Raw genomic sequence first — 13958 nt, forward strand, 5'->3', positions numbered from 1 at the left:
AAATTTAACTAAAATAAGTATTTTTTTTTCCTTTGCATAAAGTGTCACTATAACACCAAGATCTTTTTTTTTTTACTGTTTCAACTTTGCAACATTTCCATGTGCACGGTGTGAACTGATGTCTTGGGTGAACATTGGGCTTGGGCTTTCCTCGACATCAATAAAGAGTGAAGCACCATGGGAATAAAATAAAACAGACTGTGCCACACTTTTTTCCTACTCTTAGATCTACTGTTAGTGATCACCACCTTTCTACAACCCTTGGTGTGCTCTGCTGCTGCACGACTGAATTTGTTCTCTTGTCCTGACATTTTGATCGCCTGGTGTTGAGTCACAATGATTGTGTCAAAAACATCTAAATCTACAGCTATCTCCTTTTGCTATTTCCACCACAGCCGTGTTAACTTCTGTCTGTTTGTGACACTAAAAAAAGAGCAAATGTCAAACTTCAGCGGCTCCGCTCTTACAAATTTAATTTTCCTGCCAGAAAAGAAGAGCAAATCAGATGGATGGCAGACTGATAACACATATTTATTCATCTGCACTAAAATTCGGCATCGTATTTGAAAGGGAATTAAGCTGCACGTAAGTGTGTGTGTGTGTGTGTGTGTGTGTCTGTGTGTTATATTTCCGCTATCAGAGGGAGCAGCTGCTTCTATCAGCCTCTCCAGAAGGGCCTGCTGTTCAGCCATCTGGGTAACTCCTGGCCTCAAATCAGTCTAATCTTCACACACGCAATAAAACATGCTCAAGTAAAGAAAAAACATAAACAACTCCAGCACACTAAAGCAGAAACTAAGAGGGAAAAAAAATCTGTGCATGACCTTGAATCCTTGGGAACTTAAAAGCAGTTAGTTGGGGAAAATAATCTCCAGTGTGACTCTTGGTCTGATAACGATGATAATCTTATAAACAAGTGTCTAAAACAGCAGCCGATAAAGACGGCAACAGGGATATCTGCACTAGAGTTTGATCAGATGGGATTTGTCAGGAAGGACGCTATTTTGAGTATAAATTCACAATATACCATGAAGTATATGTGCCGCTCTGCCTGACTGAATTAAATTTTCATCAGCTAAAAGTGGCTGCTTAAGCCTGGGAGCTGGTTCACAGTTGTTAAGCACAGCGGAGCACTGACCCGGAAACAGAGTTTGTGTGCTTTTCATCTCCAAGCCAGGTGACTCAGTATGATTAACACTGAACCGATGTGGGTTATTTTTCAGGCGGACTATGCAGGAGCTGAGCAGCGGTGTGTTGTGCATATCAACGACAACATCTACAGCAAATAGTAAAGATAACGTTTCCATTTGGGTAATTATTTAATGGCTGCTTTACAATAAAGAACAACGATTAAAACCCCCCCCCCAAAGATTTCGTTTACCAAAGCAGTTACTGGGTGGCTGAATGGATAAGAGAGATAAGATATTCCCTGTTATCGCTTGTTTTGAGACACCTTGTTCATTACGTAATCGCCTTTTTAATCACACGTCAGTCCTTATCACCGCCGAGGCGTGGTCCACGTTTGATGAGTTCAATGTCAGAGGAGAAGGCAGCAGTGAGTGACACTTCATCTGACAAGTTCAGCTGCTCAAACTCAATTTCTGCTGTTGGGAGATTTCCAGTGTGCTGATTTACATTCCTCTCTGCCTTTGTCATCTTTCACTGCCCCTCTTTGTTTCCTGCTTTTCTCCAATTCTGTTTAAATAGCACGAATGTTTTGTTTCCACTCAAAGGACAATCTGAATGTAGTCAGATAGCAAATTTGTCTTGCAAGAGGTTCCTGATTGCATCCTTGCATTTAAATTACATTCTGGCCTAGGAGTGTGAAACCAGCACGTCTTTATAACTCAGTCTTACATGTAATATTACTGAGGTTCATGCACACTCATCTTTGTGTTTTTGTACCTGAGGGAGGTGGTAAGCTTGAGCGGACGAACGCCAGGGGTGGCGAAGCGTAGAGAGTTTCTGTACGTGACCTGCTGCACTGCACGGTTAAAGCTCTCGATGTCGTCTCCTTCCAGCACTAACACAGACTGGCTGGGATTCACGTGAACCTGGAGGGTCAAAAGAGAAGGACGCTCATATTAATTTACATCAAAGCTCCCGGCAGGTATGGACCGTTCATGTTAACCCTTAAACAACAAGTCTATTTTACTCACTAGAACGACAGAGTGGGCACATTTATGACCATTATCCGACCATTGATTTGATAAAAGAACACTTTTTCATCATAATGTCATTAATTGTTTTCAGCAGTTTTCATACAAAAAGGAGTGAGCCCGACTCGTGTCCAGCAGTTGAGCTGTTTTCGTCATCATTTTGGGCATTAAGTATCTGCCTCAGTGCTTTTGCAGCAGTAAATATTCACTGTAAAACAATGTAGGGATGTCAAGTGGAAAATTACAATGAAGTCAAAATGTATAATGTAACAAAAAACAAAAGAAAAGCATTTTCAGGGGTCAGAAATGGTACTACACTTTCCATTATCCTTGCAACATCAGTGGTCAGGTTCCTGTAAATAATATGAAAGGTTGCAGGAGAAATAGAAAAATTCATGGTTGGAATTAATATGCTGAAAAAAAAAGTCACAATGGCACGCAGAGAGTCATGTCCATAAGTATCTGGAGCCTCCTTCACTTGCATCAGCATCCCTTTAGACTTTAGACAATAATGGCTGTAATTCCTAAATGAATGCAGTTCTTTTGTCAAACCACTTGATTTAAAAGTGAAAGTCTGCACTTCAATCACATGCTGATTGTTTGATTTAAACACAATGTAGTGGTGTGCAGAGGCAAAATTACAAAGGAAAAGTGTCATTGTCCAATTACTTATGCAACTAAGTGCAAATATATTGTAGATCAGCGGTCCCCAACCCCTGGGGCCTCGGACCGGTACCGGTCCGTGAGTCGTTTGGTGCCGGGCCACGAGGGTAGAGGCTCAGGTGTGAAATGTATGGTTTTGAGGGTTTTTATCGGTTTTCAGCGTTATTTTGTTATTGTTTTTATCGTTAACTCGGTTTTCCTGGGTCTTTTCACGTGTGTTATGAATAAATCTTCTTTTTCGGTACCAGTACTAGTTTTATTTTGTTGTATTTATCCGCGACACCTTAAAGGCCGGTCCGTGAAAATATTGTCGAGCATAAACCGGCCCGTGGCGCAAAAAAGGTTGGGGACCGCTGTTGTAGAGGACAAAAATCACACTCAGCTCTTTGCTTAGGTGTCTGCAAGCTCTGCTTTCAGCATCAAAGCAAACAACATGCACATGTGTATGGTTGAGCAGTGGCTTGTTTGTAGAGTTAAGTAGCTATTGTTCCTTTGGTTGACATACTACACAAATATCAATGGACCTGGTGCAAAGTATGTTTTTTTTCCCACATCTTTCAGCTGCTCCCTTCGGTGTCGCCACAGCACATCATCTACCTCCATCTTACCTTATCCCTAGCATCCTCCTAATTATTTAAAGCACATGTTGCTGCTTTTTAGTCTTAAAAGCTACAGAATAGAGGAGAAAATGACTGAATTACCAATTCTGCTTTAAAAGCAAAGACCATAGCATTTAAGGTGGATTTTTTCTTCATAATATTCGTAGTTTCTCACGTGGCCTCTTAGGGAAATTATTTGCCCACCCCTACTTTAGGTCAAAATCATAACTTTGGGCAGTTATTGAACATTTATCTGCTCGCGCATTACAAATGTTTGGTGGTGAATGGAGCTACTAAAGCTTAAAAATCAATATGGATTATCCAACCAGCAAATACATGGTTTCAATTCTTATTGTTTTGTTTCATTTTGTCGTTAAACAGCAAAAAAGTTTAGGAGCATTGCTCAGGTGAGCTGTGAAGATGCTACACCTGTGTCTTCAACCAAGCAAAAAAAAAAAAAGACTTAAGTGTGTGCACATTAAGTGTGGGATGACCTCGTTTGCAACCTTTTTTTCTGCACCGAAGATGCAACCTGCTTAACAAACTAAACACACAAGTGTGAATTATAAAACATGACGTAACACGCTTGAATTTATACAGTATTTTTCTGGACTTACTGAGCACTTAAAGCACAGCCTAAACATATATTCATTTAGAATCACTAATTAACATGTCTTTGGACTGTGGGAGAAGGTTGGACAAAACCAAGTGTCAAACAGTGAGGCTCCAACTGAGGGTTGAACCAGAAACCTTCTCACGATGAGGCGACATTGCTAACCACTCCAATGCCACGCTGTCCCAAACACAGGGAATGTTGTAAAGATGGATAAACTGATGTGATTTTTCTGTAAATGGTCGATATCCAGATGTTTTCCTCAATAAGTGAACATTTGGGATTTTTATATGAGACACTTTAAGTTTGCAAGGATTTCGGGACTTCAGAAGCCGAAAAAGAGCTGAATTATACTGTATCGTTATTTTGATTTTATTTAAATGCAGGTCTAAAAACTACAGTATTTGTCTTTTATAGAAAAATTAAGATTCATCTTCCACATTTAAGGAATTTTTTTTTACAGTTTACTGTACTGTTATACGATTTGTACTTTCAAGGATAATGTTGTTTATTTCCATGCAGTGTCTCTGTCATATCCCAGCTGCACTGCATATAAAGTAACCATGAACCACAAACAACCTCAGCCATCACGGCATCAGCCAAAAAAGATTTGGAGAAGAGATGTGTTTGAAATGTGGATATTAAGTGACTTTCCCAGACGGGAATAACTGGAGGTGTGTGATCTGGCAGCCTAGAGCTCCCTTAGCTGTTACCTTCATGCCAGAGCCCAAAGTCTCCAGGTCGCCAAAGTCCAGCCCCTCCCTGCATGCGTACAGGCACTCGACCACGCTGTGAGGCTCCACGCTGCCAGGACGCACCGTCACCCCAGACAACAGGCCATGGTAACTGCCAACATACTTCACTAAGGTGTGAACACACATAACATCATCCCATGAAACTTCAACTACACCAGCAATGACACAGCAAAATGGCAGACCGCACACCATCACGCTGACAACAGTGTGAAACAAGAAGGTCACCTGAGTCTTTACCCTCTGGGATGGTGTTGTTTAGTATCTCCTTCTGCTTCTCCTCAGGCTCTGCAGGGAAAGCGGCGCAGCGGGGAGAGAGAGGGGGAAGAGAAAAACAGAAAACAATGAGGCGCTCCAAGAAATACTTTTCAGTCGAGAGGGGCTTGAAGAGCAAGCGAGAGGAAATCTGAGGGTACCAAAGATTGACAGGGAGAATAAAAAAAACACAGGCAGCAAGAAAACTGTTGACAATCTTCAAAAATTGCAGCATCTCCTCATTATCCGGCAGCAGCTGCTGCCACGCAGGAAACGGAGTGACTGTGTGTGTGTTTTTCACTGCTAATTGGCAGCCAGAGCTTCCCATTTTAACCAGCGGCTCGGGTGTAAGTGGCTGATGGCTGTCTGGCCTTCGTGTTGTTCTGCTGCCCTGAATAATTGATAAGTCAGTTATATTATTAGCCCTCAAAGACAAGATGCATCAAGTGAATTATAACTGAGTGAAATGAAAGGGAGAAACGGCGCGGTGTGAAACGTCTCAGAGGCCTGTCTCGAGATGCCTCACGAGGACTCGTAACTTGCCAGAAATTGCATCCTGCTATCTCTGCTGATGTTGGGTTTAAACGACATTTCAGGGATGGAGAAACGGAAACGAGGATTCAAACTGCTGCTAGCAGCTTTCAGACAGGAAGCAAAGCTTTTCTTTGAGCTGAGATGAAACGCGCAGCATGTTAGTCTCACCCCAGCAGGCACCGATGAACATGCGCTGACGCGGGGCGGGGTTCGGGATGGCTCCGTTGTCGTGGATGAGGGCGGGGTCAAAGGTCACTCCATCCACGTAAAGGGTCACTGATGGGAACTGGACGCTGAGTGAAAGATGATGCCACTCGCTGTCACACACCTGTTGGAGGGAGATAACATGGAGTCAGCATGAGTGCATTATCTGGGTGGAATGATTACTCAGACTCTATATTTAAATAAAAGTACCACTACAGCCATGGAAAAATACTGTGAAGCCCTACAACCCTGCAGAGTTTGCATGACTTCTCCTCTCATCAAACAGCTTGACTCAGGTATTAGCATTAAAATGTATGTGAAACCACACTCTGAAGACGAAAATGTCTCCTATTATTGTTGTAGCTTAGCTGCTACCAGCTACAGCTGCAGCAACCTCAACCCTCATTTTAAGTCATGATTTAGTACAAAAGTTATAAAGAAATTCACCCCTGTACATGCTATGAAGGTAAAGCTGTAAGGTGAAGTTGGGCATGCTAACATGTGTGTGTGGTGTGACTCGTGTTTCGTGCAGTTTCTTCTGGGGGGGTTTGGGTTGGTTTTCCTATATTTTTAAGCCTTGAAGGTTGCCACGTTGGTAGGAAATGAGATAAATGAAATTTTCTTTGCCTTTGTGGCTGTTTTGCCACTTATTGAATACTTGTTAAAATTCAAATCAAAGTTTTGAGGTGAAATTTGCTTTTGGAACTTCTGAAAGTCCAATCAAGTGACAAGTTCCCCTGACAAGACATTTCCTTTTGTAAGCTGCAAGTCAAAATTATAATCCAAATGATTCTACTACTTGAGTATTTATATATATTTATAAATATACTTTCCACCACGGGTGAATTCCTGCAGACATTTGCTGTGATAAACTTTCTTTATCAGTGATGTGTAACCTGAAGGAATACAGCACACAAATGACAGGGGAATTACAAAGGCAGAGGGAGTAGGAAAGAAAGACAGGGTAATAAGATATTGAGGTCCAGACAGGGGGATTTAACAAATCTTCTCTGTATCAGCTCAGCATCCTTTAATCCATGTGACTTCAATCTGTCTGAGACTGGTGGCTTCCGTCAAAACAAACCCCGATCACCCTCCACCACGTACACCAAACCACAGCCTCGCATGCATCCAGGTATACAGGTGTGCCGAAAGACCTCGCTACTTGTATTCATGTATTCTGATGCATGCTGGACTTTTAACCTCACAGGTAGCTTTATGATGAAAGATATAGATTTAGAGCCGAGAAGTATGTTGTGATACATAAAAGGTTCGTGCAGCGACACAAACATCTTCATGTACTCGGCTGAGACTGCGCGTTTCACCACGGTGCTGAAGATGCGGTGTGATCAGAACAGAAAATGAGTCCCATTTTGTTCCATTTCCTTTTTACTGGGAACGGACTGCACAAAATAGTCCGAACAGAAATTGATTTTGTAAATACGGATGACGCACAGATCCTCTTCATGCATGAAACATTTAAATGATCTCGTTAGAGAAAGCCCGGGAGATGAAAGAAAAAGCCTTTTATCTAAATAAACAATAGGGTTGTCATTTCACTCGCTCTGCATATATCCTCATCTGTAAAATAGCTAAATTTCCAACGAGGGACGGTTCTGATGTTTGACATGGCACAGACATAAAAAGTAATGACTGAATTTTCTTCTATTTCAGCTTAATTTCGAGCTTGAGAAACAGAAGAAACTGTGCAACCGACAGCATCGAAGCTGAGCGTTGCACTTCCCTTCAGTTACCTGCTCCAGTTTCCACAAGAACTTGACGGGGCGAGCGGCTGAGACGTCGGGCCAGTAGAAGAGGGAGAGGCGGCAGCCGTGGACGGAGAGGGAGTAATGGGAGAAGGAGTCATCTGTGGAGCAGGAGAGCAGAAAAACAGAAGATAATTGGCGCAGGCCTGTCAGAACTTCTTAAAATCATCCAGCGTTTCTTTGGGAGAATAAAGAAGAAATGGGAAGAATTACTGGTTTGCTGTGGTGTGGATTCACCAGCCAGTGGAGCGGCCAGTGATTCTGACAGTAGACGGTGCTTCATAATATGGATGTGGTGGCAAATAAGCTGTATTCTAATACATGGAATCTGTATGCACATCCTCAACATGGTAGCACAGAAGATTTACAGTTGGGGCAATCATTTGTTGGTCAAATACCCAGTTTCTGTAGTTTTCCCTCTGCACAGTGGATTATAAATCAATCAAGATGTGATTAAAGTGCAAACTTCCAGCTTTAATTAAAGGGATTTTGCAAGAATTTGCATTAAGTGTTGTTGGATGAAAATCCTTTGCAGTCTAGAACCCATGGACATCACCAAATGCTGCATTTCCTCCCTTGAGATGTTCGGCCAGATTTGGTTGTTGCTGTTTGTGGGTCTTTCTGCCTTTTGCCTTCAGTTGTTACAGTCTCTGGGTCTAAGAATCAAACTTTTGAGTTTTGTGTCTTTTTTTTAGATCATTTCCTGATTTGTTTCTCCGTATTTATGTTCCCAGGTTTAGGTTTCGCATTTAATTCTGTTCTTGGTTTCAGTTTGTTTTCTTGTCTCCCTTATGTTTCTGTGTCTGGTCTAATCCAGCCTCTGTGTTTTGTCTTGTATCCCTTTGTGTCGAGTTAGTTATAATTCCTCAGTGTTTATCCCTTTGTTCTTGGTTTCTGTTCTGATTTAAAGTTTGTTGTTTTCTGTCCTGTCATGTTTTATCGGCCTCGTCTGTGTTCCCTGTGCTTTGTCGAGTTTTCCTCTGCGATTCAGTGTGTAGTATTTTCCCGTTTTATTTTGTTAGTCCTTGGTCTCCTGTGCCCTGTGTCTAGCTTTACTTCCCGTGTCTCGTTATCCATGATTTGTTCCTGTTGTGTCTCCCACCTGTTTACCCCTCACCTAAATGCCTTGTGTTTAAATTGTCCGTGTCTTCCTCCTGGTCCTTTGTCACATCCTTTTGTGATATCCCATTTTGTGATTCTGAAAAGCATTTAGAGTTCACGTTTGCCTCTCGAGTCCTTCATACTGGGTCCAAAACCTGCCTCCTGCACAGTATTAGGTGACATCAGCAAATCAAAAACATACTCTGATGACAAATATCAACTCATTGATATTCTTCAATGAATTGGTCATTGATGAACATAACATTTCTTTGCTTTGAGAAACTCTTTATTTGCTTTGACTCATTATCCATTTGCACTGTGAAGTGCTGTCTGATTAGTTTTGCAGTCTGAATCTAAACGTGTACACTTGATAATTCATCCTGCTACTTCTATCTGTGACCACATCATCAATAAACACTAGCTGCCATGGATGCCCAGGCCGTAACATCGCCTCCACCATGTTTAACAGATGATGCTTCTGTTTTACCGTCATTCTACTACAAGTTCATCTTGGTGTAATCTGGCCAAATTTTCTTTTCAGGCTCTTTTACATGTTTTCTGGGAAAGTCTCACCTGGCCTTCGCGTTCTTTTACCAGTGGTTTGCAGCTTGTATTTACATTAATGAAGGTTTCTCTTGGTTGTGGACCTTGACACTGATACAGATACCTCTTTGAGAGTTTTCATGGCTTGGTTGTTCTCCTTAACCATGAAAAAAAAAATACTGTCATCATCCACTTTCATTGGCTTCTGTGGTGTTTCATAACGTGTCAAATTGTCGATTTAAACACTCCTACGGCTTATTTAATCTCTCTGATTTATTTTGGCTTTTCAGCCCAGTGATGGCCTCCCTCCCTCGTACTGATATGTCTTTGGGTCTCATATTTTAAAAAAATACAGTAAAAAGCCATAAAATACAAGGTAAATGCTTTGAATCAACTTCAGATATTATGTCTGCTTCATTTATTATGAAATAACAGGTGAACAGGCCTCACCTAGCCGTGAAAAAGCTCATCGGTCAATTATCCAATGATTTTAGAGCCTCTGAAAACAGGGCACTGTGTGTAAACATGGCTGTAAAGAGTTAATGTAATACTTTTGTTAAACCCCTTGAATTTAAGCTGAAAGTCTTCGCTTTATTTGTCATATATGTACATAGAGTCTTTGTCCAATCTATTATGGCTCTAACTGTATGGAATAATTAGCATATTAATTCTTGAGTAAAACACAAACACATTTAATGAACTTGTTTAAGAACAGACAAAAAAATGTATAATTTCATCTTTGAGTCAAAGTGAATCTTTGTGCCAAATTCCCTCAAACACTGCTAAGACATCACGCTCACGAGAATGGGACACACGGACAGGCGGACGAGGTGAAAAGAAAAAGGACCAGCCAGCTTCTGCTGCTGGTGCAGACGCACGACGTGAGTTTACATTCAATCTGAAACTCCACCATGTTTTTCTCACCTGTGAATTTTATCAAAAAGGAAAGCTTGCTGAAAACTGCACCCATACAAAGTCACACAGCTGAAAATATTCACATTACCCATAATATTGTTCCTGGCACAATTACAGTATTTTACTCTTCTTCTGTTTTCCACTTGGCTGCACAAGCAGAGCAGCTGGAGGTTAAGTGCCTCTCTCAAGAGCACCTTGATAGTAGCTTTAAACAGTTTTTTTTCAGGGCATGATTTTCCCCGAAGCTCACGTGATAAAATGGTGCCCTCTAAGGGTTTAGATGACTGAGGAGTGGATAGAAAAGTGAAGAAGCAAAACCATTTCTAACCACAACATCACTCGCAGTCCCAAAGGCTAAATTAATGTGCGAGGGACAGCGCTTACCATTCCTGACGGTGCTGCAGACAATAGTCTCCTCCTCCTTGCGATTTCCTCTGGTTTGCGTGGTCGCAGGTTGGATGTTGGCACCACCTCTGCGCATCCACAGCTGGAGGGTGAAGTGGTCGCCGGATAGTGCGGACACAACCGAATCGGGCACGACAGCGACGTGGTTGGAGCCGTTGAAGGAGAAGATCAGAGATGAGTCGGAAGACGGGAGAGTGGGCAGCGCTGAAGTCCAGTTAGCGGCAGGAGATGGAGGTGGGAGCAGGTCGACTTCGCCCCTGACAGCACCTGATACAAAAAAGAGAGGTGATAGAAATAACGGATCTGATGTCAAAAGGTTAACATGTTTTCAGTCATAAGCCTGAACCCACCACACAGACGTCGCACAGATCTGTCGGAGTAGCTGTCTCTGTCACAGCCTTTCCCGATGTGGCCGGTCTGGAGCTCTACGGTGGCCTGGATGTTCCACACGGTCTCTTCACAGGTCTCCAAATGCAGGCTGGGGAACAGAGGGATGCTGCCTGACCCAGGGGTGTACTCTACACGCTTGGTCCATCCTGAAAAAAAAGTATCAATACCCGCTTCACCTTTAACATCTGAGCCCTTCTGACCTTTTCTACACTCCTTTAGCATCAAACGCAGACGACTCAGACATTAAATGTCTCGAACCATCGACTTCCCCTAGCACAAGGTATGCCTGGTGTCTGATTGCGGCCATGTGAGAATTACCACGGGTAATTTGTGGAGTGATTTCCCAGCGAGGGAGTGGGCGTCATGTCTCGGCTAAACCACGATAGTGAGAATAAATATGACGCAAACATTCCCCTGCTGTGTGATACATGTGAGAGAAGGCAACCTCAGACAATATCCCAACTTGATTCTCCAGTTTTTCCCAGAGTTCATGTCTGAAAACTGCTTTGGAGTTAACTACCCTTATCTTTAAAAAATGTCAAAGCCGACTGACTCCAGCATGCTAAAAAGGGGAAAGTGTGTTAAATTTATACAGCCCATCTATCCCTAACGTCCTCCTTCACTACATCCATGAACCTCCTCTGTGGACTTCCCCTTTTAAACAGGAAATCTACTGTCTGAAAAAGCACGTAACATTGCTGTAGTCGTATGTGTGATCTAAAAATATACTGTCACAGTTTAACTATGCAGTTACCTTCCCTTGATATTACTAAGATTCAACACCGCCTCTTTAAAACACAGTTCTTTTGATCTAAACATGCAAAGGTGATTCATCCAAGTGGCAGCCCACACACTTTCTAAATCAAAGTGAAAGTTTCATCCCCCTCATCACCACAAAAAAAGGAAAATATTAAACAACTAAAGCGCACGTATGTGTAAAGTCTCATCGGCCTTGTTCTGGGATCAGAAAAAGAGAAGTGCGTGTGAAAAATTACCGATCCAGCCGGGTTTGCAGGACGGCTTGACCGTGACAACAACCTGAGCGTCAGCCTGAGCGCGGTTCTTTCCACAGTCGAAGGCTGTCACCCAGAAGGTGTGAACGCGCTGCCGCTTTGAATCCAACGGCTCTGTGTTCTTAATGTTTCCTAGGAGACACAGAAAAATAATGAAACAAAAAATAAACCGGGGAAAAAATAGAACATTAGTCACCCAACCACAAGGTTGTTGCATAACTGAAGCTCGGGTCAAATAAAGACCCATTGATAAAACCGGCACATTCCCAACAGCAGAGCCACTGCCCTGTTAAACGCGTCATGCTCGGTGATATGAAAGCGAGGACAGATTGCACACAACAGGATAAAAAACTGAAGGGTTTTCCTGTTTTTAGAGATAAAGATGAATAAACAGCGAGTATCCGTGATAGGCTGACAGCACTCAGCATGCCAGCTGACAAACAATGCTAAGGAAAGAAGACGGTGTGACATGGTGAGAGGGAAAAACAGAGGGATGAAAGAGACAGAGGTAGAAACAGGAGCAGAATAGACAAATTGAAACAGAAAATAGACAATAAACAGCCCACAGCGTTTGAGCAAATCTGGAACAAAAGGTTGCTGTGCTGTTGTATCAGTCTGACCCCTAAAGAAAGGAACCGCTCATCCTCGGCAAAGCCCTCCAAGTCTGGGACATTTCTGCACAGTCATACCAAAACAGGGTCCTTCTCAGTTGCTGTGACACTCTGTTAAACAGCTGCACTTGATCCCAAACCAACCAGTCAAAGGATTCAGCCTAAAGCTCCAATATTCATTCATTTTCAAGGTTTTCATTGTTGTTCTAAACAGATTGTTTGGAGCTTTAAATCAAACAGAGACGAGAGACGGCACACAACACGCATTCAACCGCAGGGCAGAAGATATAGATGTGAAGGAGAACGTGCTCTTTGTGGGATCATTTTACATGTAAATGTGACCAAAATCACAAGACAGCTGTTGTTTTCATCTTATTTTTTTAAATTTATGTGTATAGTGATTTTATCGGAGGACCTCATGGTTATAAAATCAAGATTTTAGCAGTGCAGAGTGGCAACATATGGCTTGTTAACAATGTAGTCTTAATAGGCCACATTTGTGTCACTTTTCACAGTCTTTTCACAAACTAACAGCAGAAACAGGAAAAGTATGTGGATGAGATCAGCTTAATGTGAATTAATCTGTATTAAAACACACTATATGTGAGCACAGAAGAAACAAACAGATGTGACCGATGGCAATGAAGCACAACAACCCAAACCCAGCTCTCGCTTTTTGGCCAAATCTGTGCTAAAGTTTGCACGCCTTCTCACGTCATCCCTCCGCATTACAGCTTGGACATAGTGATGGAGCATAATTAGGTCCCACGCCTGAGGAGGAAAAACATCTAATGGCTCTCTTAGGTTTGTTTTGCGTGAAGGTGCCTCCTCGTCGATTCTGTCTGCTGGCAAAAACTGATAAATGTGTAAATGCTTCTGTGCAGCGGGACGGTCTACCAACAAGATAAAAAATATATTTTTAATAAGCTGTCAAACCAAAAACACGAGCCTTGCTCTGTGGAGACCAAAGTTCATAACGCTGGCAATAATACATGGGGCATCAACACCAAGAATGAGAAAGCTTTGGGACTCTGTTACTCAAAATGCCTACACCAGCAACAACACAGCAGCTTGTTAACATATAAATAACCTTCACAGGGTAGTCAAATAATCCTAATATAACTATAATTTCCAGCTACAGAAAGGCACTTTGTCAGGATTCAAACCTCCAGTTAGTGAGTATGGTTTGTGCTCTGCGTTCTTATGAATCAAAGCTAAAGGTAACATCAGCCATATTTACTGCTCCGCCTACCAAGGAAAACAAATCAGTGCCTCCAACCCAACTCCCTAAAAATCAGCTCTTTCTTTTTTGTATAAGAGTTTTAGTTTATTTAATAACGTCACCTGAAATTTGACCGTTATATTCTGATTACTTTTTAACTTTCAGGCTCTCAGAGCACATATGACAGGGTTGAAATTGTTATTGTTTCCAGCT

The 13958-nt window shown here is 42.1% G+C and overlaps 1 protein-coding gene across 3 annotated transcripts in view; it reads right to left on the reverse strand.

Moving 5' to 3' along the window:
• Positions 1–13958, reverse strand: part of clstn3 (calsyntenin 3) — a 29998-nt gene that overhangs the window by 7699 nt on the left and 8341 nt on the right. For 2 of the 3 annotated variants that reach the window (XM_086311411.1, XM_086311409.1), the window contains 8 exons: positions 11895–12044; positions 10860–11045; positions 10489–10776; positions 7534–7646; positions 5744–5903; positions 5015–5074; positions 4748–4896; positions 1906–2054 (listed from right to left, as the gene is read on the reverse strand). In XM_086311411.1, the coding sequence (XP_086167537.1) occupies positions 1906–2054; positions 4748–4896; positions 5015–5074; positions 5744–5903; positions 7534–7646; positions 10489–10776; positions 10860–11045; positions 11895–12044 (1255 nt within the window). The remainder of the gene's footprint in view (positions 1–1905; positions 2055–4747; positions 4897–5014; positions 5075–5743; positions 5904–7533; positions 7647–10488; positions 10777–10859; positions 11046–11894; positions 12045–13958) is intronic. The other variant, XM_086311410.1, reaches the window with a different exon arrangement.

This window comes from Aulonocara sp. 'chitande type north' Nkhata Bay, linkage group LG11, assembly GCF_057382095.1.
Source record: "Aulonocara sp. 'chitande type north' Nkhata Bay isolate Kocher_YH1m ecotype deep benthic linkage group LG11, A_spYH_male_GT1.1, whole genome shotgun sequence".
In the NCBI taxonomy this organism is placed as follows: domain Eukaryota; kingdom Metazoa; phylum Chordata; class Actinopteri; order Cichliformes; family Cichlidae; genus Aulonocara; species Aulonocara sp. 'chitande type north' Nkhata Bay.